This window comes from Electrophorus electricus, chromosome 3, assembly GCF_041902795.1.
Source record: "Electrophorus electricus isolate QZ-2024a chromosome 3, ASM4190279v1, whole genome shotgun sequence".
Classification (NCBI taxonomy): domain Eukaryota; kingdom Metazoa; phylum Chordata; class Actinopteri; order Gymnotiformes; family Gymnotidae; genus Electrophorus; species Electrophorus electricus.
Genome location: NC_137499.1, coordinates 11069426 through 11083691, shown reverse-complemented (window position 1 = coordinate 11083691; position 14266 = coordinate 11069426). Strand labels below are relative to the sequence as shown.

The 14266-nt window shown below is 44.6% G+C and overlaps 1 protein-coding gene across 6 annotated transcripts in view; it reads left to right on the top strand.

Moving 5' to 3' along the window:
• The window catches only part of lrrfip1b (leucine rich repeat (in FLII) interacting protein 1b), a 31871-nt gene extending 18283 nt beyond the window's left edge, over window positions 1-13588 (top strand). For 3 of the 6 annotated variants that reach the window (XM_027004638.3, XM_027004637.3, XM_027004636.3), the window contains 12 exons: window positions 121-165; window positions 632-682; window positions 1271-1336; window positions 1996-2073; window positions 2494-2523; window positions 3205-3330; window positions 3526-3696; window positions 5472-5564; window positions 5959-6051; window positions 6258-6350; window positions 6457-6601; window positions 7045-8948. In XM_027004638.3, coding sequence (XP_026860439.2) covers window positions 121-165; window positions 632-682; window positions 1271-1336; window positions 1996-2073; window positions 2494-2523; window positions 3205-3330; window positions 3526-3696; window positions 5472-5564; window positions 5959-6051; window positions 6258-6350; window positions 6457-6601; window positions 7045-8348 — 2295 coding nt within the window. In that variant the 3' untranslated portion in view covers window positions 8349-8948. Of the gene's footprint in view, window positions 1-120; window positions 166-631; window positions 683-1270; window positions 1337-1995; window positions 2074-2493; window positions 2524-3204; window positions 3331-3525; window positions 3697-5471; window positions 5565-5958; window positions 6052-6257; window positions 6351-6456; window positions 6602-7044; window positions 8949-10142; window positions 10193-10508; window positions 10627-10836; window positions 10917-11042; window positions 11148-11679 lie in introns of those variants that run through there. The other 3 variants (XM_027004642.3, XM_081710232.1, XM_027004640.3) reach the window with 3 other exon arrangements.
• The last annotated feature ends 678 nt before the right edge of the window (window positions 13589-14266 follow it).

Genomic DNA, 14266 nt, shown 5'->3' with positions numbered 1-14266 from the left:
CTGTTACAGTGCTGTCTGGTCTGTGTGCTGTCATGCTCCTGTGTTTGGCTCCAACGCACTTTGACCTCTGACCAGTAACCTCCTGCTGTCTCTTCCCTTCTCTCCCACTACTGGCTGCAGGAGGACAGCGAGCGCTACTCCCACCACTCACGGAGACACACCTCGGTCTGTACCCTCTCTCTCCACCCTGTTTCTGTTTTCTGCTGTCATATCTCTGTCTGTCTTTGTTTTGCATGGCCTCCCAGTCGTTTTTTGAGGTTCACTATTTGTTTTGGTTTAATCTACTTCCCCCTCTTTCCCTTTCTATTGCCCTCGTAACCTTTATGCTCCCCTGAAGGTCTCTTTTAGCGACCTCTCTGTAACGGCACCCAGCACAACGTGGTGTGGAGGTTCGGGGTCCAGCACGCTGTGGTGTGGAGGTTCTGGGTCCAGCACGCTGTGGGGTGGAGGCCCAGGGTCCAGGACTAACATGAATGGCTAAGCAGTGAGATCACTGCTCTGTGCTGGACTCTGGTCCTCCATAACTGGAGGTGTGGGGACCCCTCTGAGTTGGAGCTCCACAGATGTCAGACCTGTGACGTTTTGTGTTCTAACAGCTAATCACGGGTGTCTTTTTGTCTCACTCTTCCAGATATCAGATGAAGAAGAGCGTCTGTCTGTGGGAAGCCGCGGCAGTTTAAGGGTTAGTATGTCTGTTCTATCTGCCCCTCATCACTGAAAACCTGACCGGTGACCTGTGACCTCATGAGTGAAAACCTGACCTGTGATCTGTGACTTCACAAGGAATGCTAACTTGCAACATTGCTGCCGTTTACGGAGGTATTTTATTTTTCTGGGACGTATATGTTGATGAATAAAAGCCACCGTTTGGATATGAAAAGTACCAAGTTACTCGTAAAATCTGAATCAGGTAACACAGAGTGTGGCGTAACAGACTAGCATGGAGCTCTGTGGCGTTAGCGTTAGCTTTCAGCTAAAGTGAATTCTGATGTCTGATGTCAAAGGTCGACATGCTGCGTGCATTTTGTTCATTAGCAGAGAGATTAAAAAATGTATCATATACTTGCCAAATCACAATTTGATAATAAAAACAATCTCTCACGTCACACAACGATGACACACGTCCTTTCCCTCATGTCACACAGGGATGGTTTGGTCCAGCGATCACTGACCCCCCCCCCCCCACACACACACACACACACACACACACACTGCTTTCATATCTCCTGTTTTCACATTGTCTTATCTTGTCCTTTTCTGTTTGGCTTAGGGAAACTACTCTGACCTCTGTAGCAGCTCCAGCTGTCTGCCCTCATCCAGACTCCAAAACGGCCGGGTCAGTCTCTCAGTTTATCTTTTTATCTTTTTACCACACATTCTCTCTCTCTCTCTCTCTCTCTCTCTCTCGCTCACTCTCTTTCTTTTCCTGTTCTTGCTTTCTGTGCTTGTCCTAAGTATACCACTCTCTCTTCGACGCAATAGCCCACTGTTCTGTCTCAGTTCAGCATGACAACTTTAACTTGTACTTGTATAGTTCATGTGAAATGCCTGCATCGAGGTGTGTTATGATTCACTCCTCAAAATCTGCATGATTATTATTATGATATTATTATGGAATTGGGTTTAAGGAGAGATATTACCGCATGCACAGCTGAAACAGGTTCTCACAATCCTTCATGTAAATTTATTACAAACCTTTTCAGTTAGCTCTGGGATATGTTTGTATATAGTATAGGTTTATAGATATTTTGTGTGTGTGTGTGTGTGTGTGTGTGTGTGTTTGTGTGTGAGTGTCAACTGGTGATAGTTAATATGTGTACTGGTGATAGTTAATATTTACATCTGAGTTTTCCTTTAGCAAACATTTGTTTGCTCCTGTTTGGTATGTTTCCTACATTTTAAATGACTAGTCCTTGTTCTCTGTGTGTTCTCATACTCTCTGCTTTCTCTACGATAACAACCTCTTCTCTGTCCCTCTTCCTGTGGGCTGTCTAGCCGTCAGACTACAGCGGGTTTCTGGGCTCCAGTTCCAGGACTTCATCCCGGGCCAGTTCGGCTCGTGCCAGTCCCGTGGTGAGCACCCTTCTGTCCTCTGCCTCTCCTTAGACATGTTTTTGACAAAACTCTCCACACCAGTACACTGGTTTTGGCTGCTTGAAAAAGCTGACTTGGTGTATGTGGTCTGGATAAAAGAAGGCTTAGCTGCTGGGGACACATCTGCTCATAGCAACATTGTACCCTCTAGTTTCCAAACTGGAGTAAGTGGGGTTTTGGGGGGTGTTTTTTGCTGGTTTTTTTGTTAACCCTCAGATTTCATTTAACCCTGGTCTGGTGTGTGAGAAGCTGACACTGAACACTCAGCTTGGCACTTCTCAGAGACTGATGTGCATAAACAACAGAAGTGTGTATGTATTTTGTCGGGTAGCCACAGCATAGCACACAAGCTTCTTTGAGCCCCTGGTAAAGCCTGTGGTCTTACGCTTTTCCCTGTAGGTGGAGGAAAGGGCAGATTTCCTGGAAAAGGTCAGTTGTCTTCAAAAGCTCCTTTGAGGCTGTGAAAAAGATCATGTTTGCAAACACTCTACATTCTAGAGTTCTATTCTATTATTCTATTCTGTTCTGTTATTTTCTATTGTTCTATTCTATTTCATTCTGTTCTATTTTATTATTCTAGTCTATTCTATTATTCTAATCTATTGTTCTATTCTATTCTATTGTTCTATTATTCTAATCTATTATTCTATTCTATTCTATTCTATTATTCTAATTTATTGTTCTATTCTATTCTCTTGTTCTATTCTCTTGTTCTATTATTCTATTATCTTGTTCTAATCTATTATTCTATTATTCTATTCTATTGTTCTTTTCTATTGTTCTATTGTTGTATTCTATTGTTGTATTCTAATGTTGTGTTCTATACTATTGCGCTCTATTATATTCTATTGTTCTATTCTACTCTATTCTATTCTATTATTGTATTCTATTGTTCTGTTCTATTTCATTGTTCTATACTGTTGTTCTATTCTATTGTATTATATTGCTCTATTCTATTCTATTGTTGTATTTTGTTGTTCTATTCTATTCTATTCTATTCTATTCTATTCTATTCTATTTCAATTACATTGTAATTACAATTGTCTATGGTAGATGTTTAATTACTACAGCTGTCTACACTGACTGACTGACAGTCTCTTAAATTGTCAGGCGTCCAGGACGGCGTCCACCCTGTCTGCTGCCACCCTCGCTTCCCTGGGTGGAGGCTTGTCCCGGAGGGGCAGCTGTGATACCTCCATCTCAGCAGACACCGAAGCCTCCATACGGGAGATGAAGGTCTGTGAATGTGTCTGTGAATGTGTCTGTAGGTTTTTTTTTTTCCTGAGTCATGCTTTGGGTTCCTTTTTTCCTCGCTAATGCACATGCTCCCAAAAGTGTTTTTGTGCGTGTGTGTGTATGTGTGTGTGCATGTGTGTGCACAAACATTTAAAAATTACTAAGGCAAACCCCCTTTGCATGGTGATCTTCCAGGATTCACTGACAGAGGCCGAGGAGAAGTATCGGAGAGCTATGGTGTCCAACGCCCAGCTGGACAATGAGAAGTCCACGCTGATGTATCAGGTGGACACGCTGCGGGAGACACTACTGGAGCTGGAGGAGCAGCTGTACGAGACACAGAGGGAGTGTGAGGAGAAGACCAAGGTGAGTGAGAAGAAGAAACCCAGGGTGTTGGGAGGTGGGCGTGGCTCTGTGAGAAGCGCAGAGGGGTCTAGACCATGTGTTCCAGGGTGGGCGTGGCTCTGTGAGAAGAGCAGAGGGGTCTAGACCAGGTGTTCCAGGGTGGGCGTGGCTCTGTGAGAAGCGCAGAGGGGTCTAGTCCAGGTGTTCCATGGTGGGCGTGGCTCTGTGAGAAACACAGAGGGGTCTAGACCAGGTGTTCCAGGGTGGGCGTGGCTCTGTGAGAAGCGCAGAGGGGTCTAGACCATGTGTTCCAGGGTGGGCGTGGCTCTGTGAGAAGCGCAGAGGGGTCTAGACCATGTGTTCCAGGGTGGGCGTGGCTCTGTGAGAAGCGCAGAGGGGTCTAGACCAGGTGTTCCAGGGTGGGCGTGGCTCTGTGAGAAGCGCAGAGGGGTCTAGTCCAGGTGTTCCATGGTGGGCGTGGCTCTGTGAGAAACACAGAGGGGTCTAGACCAGGTGTTCCAGGGTGGGCGTGGCTCTGTGAGAAGCGCAGAGGGGTCTAGACCATGTGTTCCAGGGTGGGCGTGGCTCTGAGAGAAGCGCAGAGGGGTCTAGACCAGGTGTTCCAGGGTGGGCGTGGCTCTGTGAGAAACACAGAGGGGTCTAGACCATGTGTTCCAGGGTGGGCGTGGCTCTGTGAGAAGCGCAGAGGGGTCTAGACCATGTGTTCCAGGGTGGGCGTGGCTCTGTGAGAAGCGCAGAGGAGTCTAGACCATGTGTTCCAGGGTGGGCGTGGCTCTGTGAGAAGCGCAGAGGGGTCTAGACCAGGTGTTCCAGGGTGGGCGTGGCTCTGTGAGAAACACAGAGGGGTCTAGACCAGGTGTTCCAGGGTGGGCGTGGCTCTGTGAGAAACGCAGAGGGGTCTAGACCAGGTGTTCCAGGGTGGGCGTGGCTCTGTGAGAAACGCAGAGGGGTCTAGACCATGTGTTCCAGAGTGGGCGTGGCTCTGTGAGAAGCGCAGAGGGGTCTAGACCATGTGTTCCAGGGTGGGCGTGGCTCTGTGAGAAGCGCAGAGGGGTCTAGACCATGTGTTCCAGGGTGGGCGTGGCTCTGTGAGAAACGCAGAGGGGTCTAGACCAGGTGTTCCAGGGTGGGCGTGGCTCTGTGAGAAACGCAGAGGGGTCTAGACCAGGTGTTCCAGGGTGGGCGTGGCTCTGTGAGAAGCGCAGAGGGGTCTAGACCAGGTGTTCCAGGGTGGGCGTGGCTCTGTGAGAAGCGCAGAGGGGTCTAGACCAGGTGTTCCAGGGTGGGCGTGGCTCTGTGAGAAACACAGAGGGGTCTAGACCAGGCGTTCCAGGGTGGGCGTGGCTCTGTGAGAAACACAGAGGGGTCTAGACCAGGTGTTCCAGGGTGGGCGTGGCTCTGTGAGAAGCACAGAGGGGTCTAGACCAGGTGTTCCAGGGTGGGCGTGGCTCTGTGAGCAGGTGTTTTGGGGTGTGTCTGCTGCTTTCAACATACCCATGAGGGGCTTGCCTGTTAGCAGGTGAGTGTGGGTAGAGAAAGCCAAGTGTAAACTGGTGTAAATCAATATTTAGTGTGGAGTTCCTGGTAAGATTCATCCATTGATTTTGCATATACTGCTTGACCAAAATAAATAAATAAAAGCCACTACACATTAATTTTCCTCACTGAGTATTAAATGGTGGTGTTCCTTTGACCGAGGCTAACGGCCAGAGTTAAGACACTGTGAGAACTTTAGCCCTCATGTTTGAAGCTGTTCCACCCCATGTCTGTGTTAGGAGTATGAAAGAGAGCATCACGCTCATACAGTCCTGCAGTTCCAGTTCAGCGAGATGAAGAACACGTTACAGCAGACTGAGGAGTTACTGAAGGTAAGTGTTTCCTGTTACCAAGCCATGACCAGCCACTGTCTGACCCGCTGAGCTGGAGGTCTCTACATCGTTTGGTTTTAGATGCCGGGCACTGATTCTGGGCATTTTAAAATCTTCCTCTGCTTAAAGAAATAAAGGCTTTTGTTTGTCTTCCTGGAGCTTGAATGGGCCTGTACTGCCATCCAGTTCCACCTAACGTTTGAACTTTGACTCTTGGGGTCAGCCACACCTGTGGAGGAACCTACGGTCCTTCTTAATGCCACCTAACTCTGAACTGACTCTACTCTGACTCTGCTCTGACTCGGCTGGCGCCCTTCCAGCTCTGTGTGCTGTGCTGAACTTTTTTCTCTTGTCTGTCTCTTTCTCTGCCTCCATATCTGGCGACTCTTCTCAGGACGCCCAGCTGAGGCGTGTGAAAGGCGAAAGCTGTGTTAGGGAGATTTCAGACCTGCAGGAGACTTTGGAATGGAAGGAGAAAAAGATCAGGGTACTCTCACTGAGCTTCAGAGGAACACTCACCTGGACTAGCTGAACTGTTTCTGGTTATGTAACCAGTGGTCTTTGTGTTGTAATTTTGAATTTCTTATATAACATGGCCTGTGTGTATAAGCAGACTTTACATTCTGTATTTTGTCTTTAGCTTTCCTTTTCCTTCTTCCTGTTTCTCTTCCTGCTGCCGACGGTCTTGTGTAGGCCTTAGAGAGGCAGAAGGAATATTCGGATATTATCCGAGACGAGCGGAATGCTTTGAGGGATGAGGTTTTCCGGCTAAGGGATGCTCTGAAGGTAGAGCGATTCAGGATAAAGGGAACAGCCATCGGATGTTTTTCATTCATCACCTCTGGCTGTATAATTAACTGAAGTACACACTTACACTTTTACCCTTTAACAGAAACATGGAATAGTTCTTGGACCTGAAGTGTCAACCAATGGGGAGTCAGGAGGCGGTTTAGTTGAGCCACCAGAGGATGTAGATTCAGCCTCTAGCTTGCCTCACAACCTGCAAACATCTATCATCACTGGTGACAGCATGTTGGGTAAGATTAAGACCGGGTTGGTTTTACCTGTTAAATGATTTTATAACACATTGAAATCATAAGAATGGTTGTGCCTACTCTTAATATGCCGATTAGTGAATATTAATTTCTAACAGTTTGGAGTGCTGCAAACCAAGTGGTGATTTCAATCAATTGATTCTTTCATCTAAAGCGTTCAGATCCTATTAGAGGATTATTCATGTACACTCTCTATCCACTGGAAGTGAATTATTCATTAAATCAGTGTCTCTTTCAGCTTTTTTAATTTTCCAAACCTGCAGTCTTCTACAAATGCCTTCCGGTTTCTGCAGCGTTCAGACTGTAGCTCCTTCATGATGAAACTTTATTCCTCCTTCCTGGTGATTGTTTCCATTCCTTCTCTGCAACAATTAGTCTAAAAAACTTCTTCGTGGCATTTAAATGTCTTCCCAATGATGTTCCAGAGAGACCAGCAGAAGATCAAGATCCTGGACTTGACAGCACAACAGGGAGGAGCTCGAGTCCAAGCTTGGAGTCTGTATTTCAGGAAGAAGATCAGAGGTCTGCTGCTGAAGACGCAGACACAGGCACAGTGAGATCAGCCAAGGCAGCAGGCTTTGTTGCACAGGCATTAGTAGAATTTCACCAATCAAACAACGATGCTGTGGTGCAGATACAAGCCATCCAACCTTCTGAAATATCTGATGGGACAAAAGTGGAACAGTTACTAAGAGCTGATTGTGGGCCAGAAGCATGCAGTGGAAGGTTAGAGAACCACGAGGAGCAGAATACCAAGCAGCTGGTCTCAGTTTACCTCATGCAAGTTGTAGATGACATCCATATGGACTGTACAAAGCATAGCCGAACAGAAACTGTTCAAGGAGGTGTGAGTGATAGACAAAATCAAGGCGATGCATTGAGCAACGAGTCACGGAGTGGAAATGAGTGGAAAAGAGGAAAGGTGGACCTGGCCTTAGCTTTAGAACATCTCCTACAGGAGGAGGGAGGAGCTTTAGAACATCTCCTACAGGAGGAGGGAGGAGCTTTAGAACATCTCCTACAGGAGCAGGGAGGAGCTTTAGAACATCTCCTACAGGAGGAGGGAGGAGCTTTAGAACATCTCCTCCAGGAGGAGGGAGGAGCTTTAGAACATCTCGTACAGGAGGAGGGAGGAGCTTTAGAACATCTCCTACAGGAGGAGGGAGGAGCTTTAGAACATCTCGTACAGAAGGAGGGAGGAGCTTTAGAGGCTATCAAAGCCCCAGATAACCAAACAAAAAAGACCACACATTTGAATGAAAATATAAAGGAGGCACTTGGAGCACAGCAAAACAATTCCCAGCCTGTTGAATCTTACCTGCCGGAGTCTGCATCTATTCCTCAGAAAAAGCATTGTGATGAAGGTACTGCTAAGGAAATGAAGAGGGCAAGGCTCAACAGAAGAGGTCAGGAGGTCATAAAAGCCCCTAATGTACCTGAGGTGGAGAGGACCAGCACCCTGAGAGAAACACACCCTTTGACCCAGCAGTGTGTGACTGAGCCTGCACATGAGACGTTAAGTATGTCAGTGCGGGAGGAGAAGGGATTCGCTTTATTTCTAGATAGCTGCCAAGAAGCTGGAGCTCTGGACTTTGAGGTGTTCACAAGAGAGCAGGAGGACAAGCCCAGTGCTGAGACCCAGAAGGAAGCAGATACTACTGGGAACAAAGTGAAAAGCACCAGGGTGAAGCCTAGGACAGACAACACACACGACTGCTGTGTGTCTTAGCGTGGACAGACAACACACACGACTGCTGTGTGTCGTAGTTTAGGACAGACAACACACACAACTTCTGTGTGTCATAGATTATGACAGACAACACACACGACTGCTATGTGTCATAGATTAGAACAGACAACACACACGACTGCTGTGTGTCATAGATTTTGACAGACAACACACACGACTGCTGTGTCATAGCTTTAAATTATTGTATTTTATTTCATCTTTTTTCAGAAGATCATTCTAATCAGTTGTTTTATTTGTACTACTGCTGCATAATAAAATGATTGTTTTCACATTTTGTAAAATGTTGCTATGATAGACTGAATAAAAATATCAGTATTTATGAGAACAGAGGATACCCAAACCCTTCGGCATCTGTGGGAAAGCAAGCTGATTTGTTATAAAAGCATTAGATGGATCTGATTTGTGATGTTTACAGTGCTTCTCATTCATTGATATTTATTGATAGGTATTGATATGTATTGATATGTATAGATATGTGTTTATATGTATAGCATGGGTTAAGTCTCAAAGGACAATATGACGACACAATTTAAAAAAAACAAAACTGTACTTTGAACATTAAAAAGTCAAATCCTTGAATTTCCGTGCATAGTAAACAGTGTGGATAGAACCAGATAACTGAGATCCTACACATGATTTCAGACACCAGTAAGATGTTAGTCTGGACTGAACTGTGACTTCACAGGACTTACAAAAATGCAAAGTGACAAAATGACTATAACCAGCAGACTATAATAATAATAATAATAATCATCATCATCATCAATAAAGAAAATTAATATAGTTATAATAATAATAATAATAATCAATCTATAACAATATAGTAATAATAATAATTCCACTATAATAATAATAATAATTCAACTATAATAAAAAATAATACCAACAACAACATTAATAATAACAACAATAACAACAACAATAATAATACAATAATAATAACAATAATAATACTAATAATAACAACAACAATAATAATTCAACTATAATAATACCAATAATAATAATAATAATAATAATAATAATAATAATAATAATAGGTCTAATGCGGATGGACATTTTTGATAATACGTATGGACACAATTAGCCCAAACAGAATATTTCTGGTAGAATTGTGTCCAAATGTGTCTCATCCACTGGCAAAAGACACAAGCTGGTACTTCAGTGTATAATTATAAAACTTCTGAAAGTATCACTAACATTCCACATGAGAGCAGTTTTTCTGAACTTTATCTGTTTAATCATACAAATCCTGTCAGAGTACAGCAAGAAGACAATTTAGGATTTTTTAGGAATTTAAAGGAAAATGAATGTACAAGGTGTTTTGAGAGTATTTGAAGTAGCGTCTGTCAACAAAGCTGAAACACTGATCTGTGGCATTTACTGTTGGTGTTACTCCCAGAGTTCAAGCTGTAAGTGTGTTGCACTAACCTCAGCTCACGTCTTACCTGAAGTCTGATATGGTGTTGAAGGCCATAATGTGTATTATAAAGCTCATTATCATGCATTATAAAACTCATTATTAGGCATTATAAAGCTCATTATCATGCATTATAAAACTCATTATTAGGCATTATAAAGCTCATTATCATGCATTATAAAACTCATTATTAGGCATTCTAAAGCTCATTATCATGCATTATAAAACTCATTATTAGGCATTCTAAAGCTCATTATCATGCATTATAAAGCTCATTATTAGGCATTCTAAAGCTCATTATTATATTATTATTATAAAGCTTATGATAATACTTTGATTTTGGTGTCTTTTAGAGATGCGGTTGAGGAAGGTGGTAGAGGAGAAGGAGAGCTTGCTTGAACAGGTAGGAGGTGCCATAACAGCCATATCAACCATATCAGTCATATCTGCTGCTGTTTGTCCACTGGGCTGGTCCACTGTTGATTGGTTCTTAGATGATCTGTCTGTCTTTGTGTGTGTGTGTGTGTGTGTGTGTGTGTGTGTGTGTGTGTGTGTGTGTGTGTATGTGGCGTGTGTGGTGTTTTTGTGTGGGAGTGTTTGTGTGTATTTGTGTGTGGTGGATGTGTTTGTGTGGTTATGTGTGAGGGGGTTATTTGTGTGTGGGTTTGTTTAAATGGTTATTTGTGTTGGGGTGTGTGTGTGTGTGTGTGCGTGTGTAGGTTAGGAAGCTCCAAACAGCTGTGGAACAGAAGCAGAGGACCAGATCAGAAGAGGCAGTCAGCCCAGGTGAAGAAGACCTGCAGAATGGTCTGGAACCTCAGATCCTGGACCTGCAGAGTAAGACATGATGTTCCTACACTGTGGCCTGTTCTCAAACACCCACCGTGTGTTTCCACTGTATGCAGCCAGTCAGTGAATCATATCCAGACGTCACTGAAGAACTCTTTCAGTCATTACAGCTCTGTCTGCACCTGTGTCATGAGGTCAGACCTCACTAATGCCTTGGACATTCCTCTCCTCCAATCCTGGTTTGTATTCTCACTGCAGGAGATGCTAACAGGCAAATCAGTGACTTAAAATTTAAGCTGGTGAAGTCAGAGCAGGAAGTCACGGCTCTTGAGCAGACTGTGAGTGCATTTAAAATACTAACAGGATTGATCACATCAGCAATTAGAAATCGCCAGACCCTGGCTTTTAATTTCTTGATAACGCAGGTTTTTTAAATCATTTTTTTAATGCCTGATGGTTTACAGATCGCGAGGCTGGAGGGTCAGGTGGCCCGCTACAAAACTGCCTCTGAAGCATCAGAGAAAGTGGAGGATGAACTGAAAGTGGAGAAGCGTCGACTCCAGAGAGAGGTGAATGTCTGATCGCGTGTGGCCTACGGGCTAAGCTGTAGACGTGAGTGTCTGATCGCGTGTGGCCCATGGGCTGAGCTCTAGACGTGATTGTCTGATCGCGTGTGGCCCACGGGCTAAGCTGTAGACGTGAGTGTCTGATCGCGTGTGGCCCATGGGCTGAGTTGTAGATGTGAGTGTCTGATCGCGTGTGGCCCACGGGCTAAGCTGTAGACGTGAGTGTCTGATCGCGTGTGGCCCATGGGCTGAGCTCTAGACGTGATTGTCTGATCGCGTGTGGCCCACGGGCTGAGCTGTAGACATGATTGTCTGATCATGTGTGGCCCACGGGCTGAGCTGTAGACATGATTGTCTGATCGTGTGTGGCCCACGGGCTGAGCTGTAGACATGAGTGTCTGATCGCGTGTGGCCCACGGGCTGAGCTGTAGACGTGAGTGTCTGATCGCGTGTGGCCCACAGGCTCAGCTGTAGAAGTGTGTCTGATCTCCGGCTCCATGTAGAGTTCATTATGTTTTATGTTCTCTGTATCCAGCTGAGGTCGGCATTAGACCGCATCGATGAACTAGAGACCAGCAACAACCACCTCACCAAGAGACTGGAGAAGATGAAGGCCAATCGGAGTGCGCTGCTGTCCCAGCAGTGATGGCCACACCCACCTTCATGTCCACCTCACGATCAACCCTGCAGCACACATCTAACAACTCTTTACCAAATCCATTGTTAATAAATCAAACAGACCCTGTCATTAACCAATGGGAACTTACCAACGCCATTATAGAACACGTCTGAAGGAATTACTCACCTCATTCTAGAACATGTCTGAAGGAAATGACATCATTCTAGAACATGTCTGATGGAAATTACATAATAGAATACATCTGAAGGAAGGATTATAGCAGTGGGTGTGACTGCAGCATTCCTGTTTACATTGCAGTGTCCTGGTGATGGAAGTTCGGTGTGGAGTGTAAATTTGCTGAATAATGATGATTTGTGTTCATCATGAACAGAAGACATGAAGCTGCAGTTCCCATGGAGTGTTTCTGTGAGCACTGGATGGTTCTGCAGTTTGCTGGACTCTGACTGTGAACTACACCGTTTCCTACTCTGTGTTCATCAGGAACAGATTCTGTGTATCTACAGTCAAATCTGGTGCGCTTAAGCCTAAAGCACATTTACAGGAGTTGTGGACTTTTGGTTGTGATGTGTTTTATTACCGTTAGATGTTCAATGGTGTCAAGACTCCTATTCTGATCCTGGAGACTGGATACTATCTGGGGGATATCCACATCCAGGAGAGTTGAGTCTGTAGTGTAACTGGGAGTTGTTCCAGCGCTTTTTCCATAGATGCTATTTCCACTGAGGACTGTCGGCTTCATGGATGTTGTGTTTCCTGTCACAAACAGCTGCTCCTGTCTGGGGGTAAAAGACAGCAGAGCACATGATGTTGGACTGGGTCTGATTTGTGTTGAGTTATATCCACTTCAAAGTACTTTTATCTTAAGCCAAACTGGTGGCTGTGTGTGTGTGTGTGTGTGAGAGTGTGTGTGCGCACGAGCATATATTAGGTGGCCCTAATACCTGTGTTCTCATATAAGATGCACAAGTGTGCTATTACATAATGCATTATTAATGTGCAAACACTGCACTAAAAATTAGGCTACAAACTATGTTCAAATTACATTAGGTGCAATAATTATGTCACTGCATTCAATCATTAGCTGCATCAAAGTATTTGTAAAATGCCTTCATTATGAATGACCTCCATCACAGGAAACAGGCCAAGTAACAGCACCAGTTCTTTTTGACTGAACTCTGTTACACACTTGTATGACTATCATATATGCAAAATACACAGATGTGAGAATCCCTAAAAAAAGGGGCTTCTTAATGGGGGGGGATTCATGCATTTGTGTGTGTTTGCAGGGGAGGTACATGTCCAGTGATGGTTTAGTGATACCCAGTGTAGAGAATGCTCTGTAGGGGCTGGCAGGGCTGTCTGTCCAATCACAGCTCAGGAACGTGGACCCTGTTTTGTGGACCAACCAGCAGGGCTCTTAGTAGCTCGTCATATCTGGCTTTTTTTGTAGGAATGAAAAAGATTAAAATATATTGCAATAATACTTTTGTAAAATGAATCTGGCAATTGCATTGGATATATACGAGACTGTTTTGGCCACAGGAAAGTAAACTATAGTTTGGCCCTCTGGTCCTGGTGAAGAAGACTAGAATGTTCTGTTTGGGTCACTTTACATCACTCACATCTTCCCTCTTTGGCAAACTACGACCAGGACATGCAGCATCAAACCTGTTTACAGAAGTTAGTCTTTCTCTCTCCGAGAACTGAAAACAGATGTTCAGTCTTCACTTGATTTACATATTGGCTGGTCGGGGTGACACAACATAATTAAACATGTTCATGCAATAAAATAAGATGCTCCATATCTCTTCCTTATTTGTGTCTTGCCCGTACTGTTTCCTAGGGGAATTCTGCGAATCACCAGCAGAAGGCAGCATTGCACTGTAGGCTGGAGGCCACACCAGCACGAGCTCCGAATGAATGGATCCCAGTAGTCGCATTCATGTTTGTGCGCTTCTGTAAAAATACATTCACCCGTCATTTAATCAGAAACTCTCTGTCGCTGTCGGCTGGATGGGTTTGTGGTGTTGGACCTCCTGATACCCAGAGAACACACCTGACACCCACCCAAACCACAAACATGGCAGTAGTGTCTCCTGGGTGATAGCAGACCTGCCAAAGCACAGGTGAGTGTGAATTTTCTGTTGTTGTGATGGTTTCACTGAGCTATTAAATTGTTTCTCAGGGAATAATCTTTAGCGTCTACTGAAAGTACTAATCAATCATATGAAAACAATGTAGTGCAGAATGCAGAAAATAAGCGCAGTGTAAAGACAGTGTAAGGAGTGTAAGGACAGTGTAAGGAGTCTGTCTCGCCTCAAAGATAATCAGCAGTGTTTCTATTTACACACGAGTAAAAAAGGGACCATAACCCTGCCCTCTGGTCCTGGCCTTTTCAGACTGTGCATATGGTTCTCGATCCTGATGACAAAGACAACCATTCACTGAAAAAACAGACCCTATTGTCTCATGCAAGGTAAAT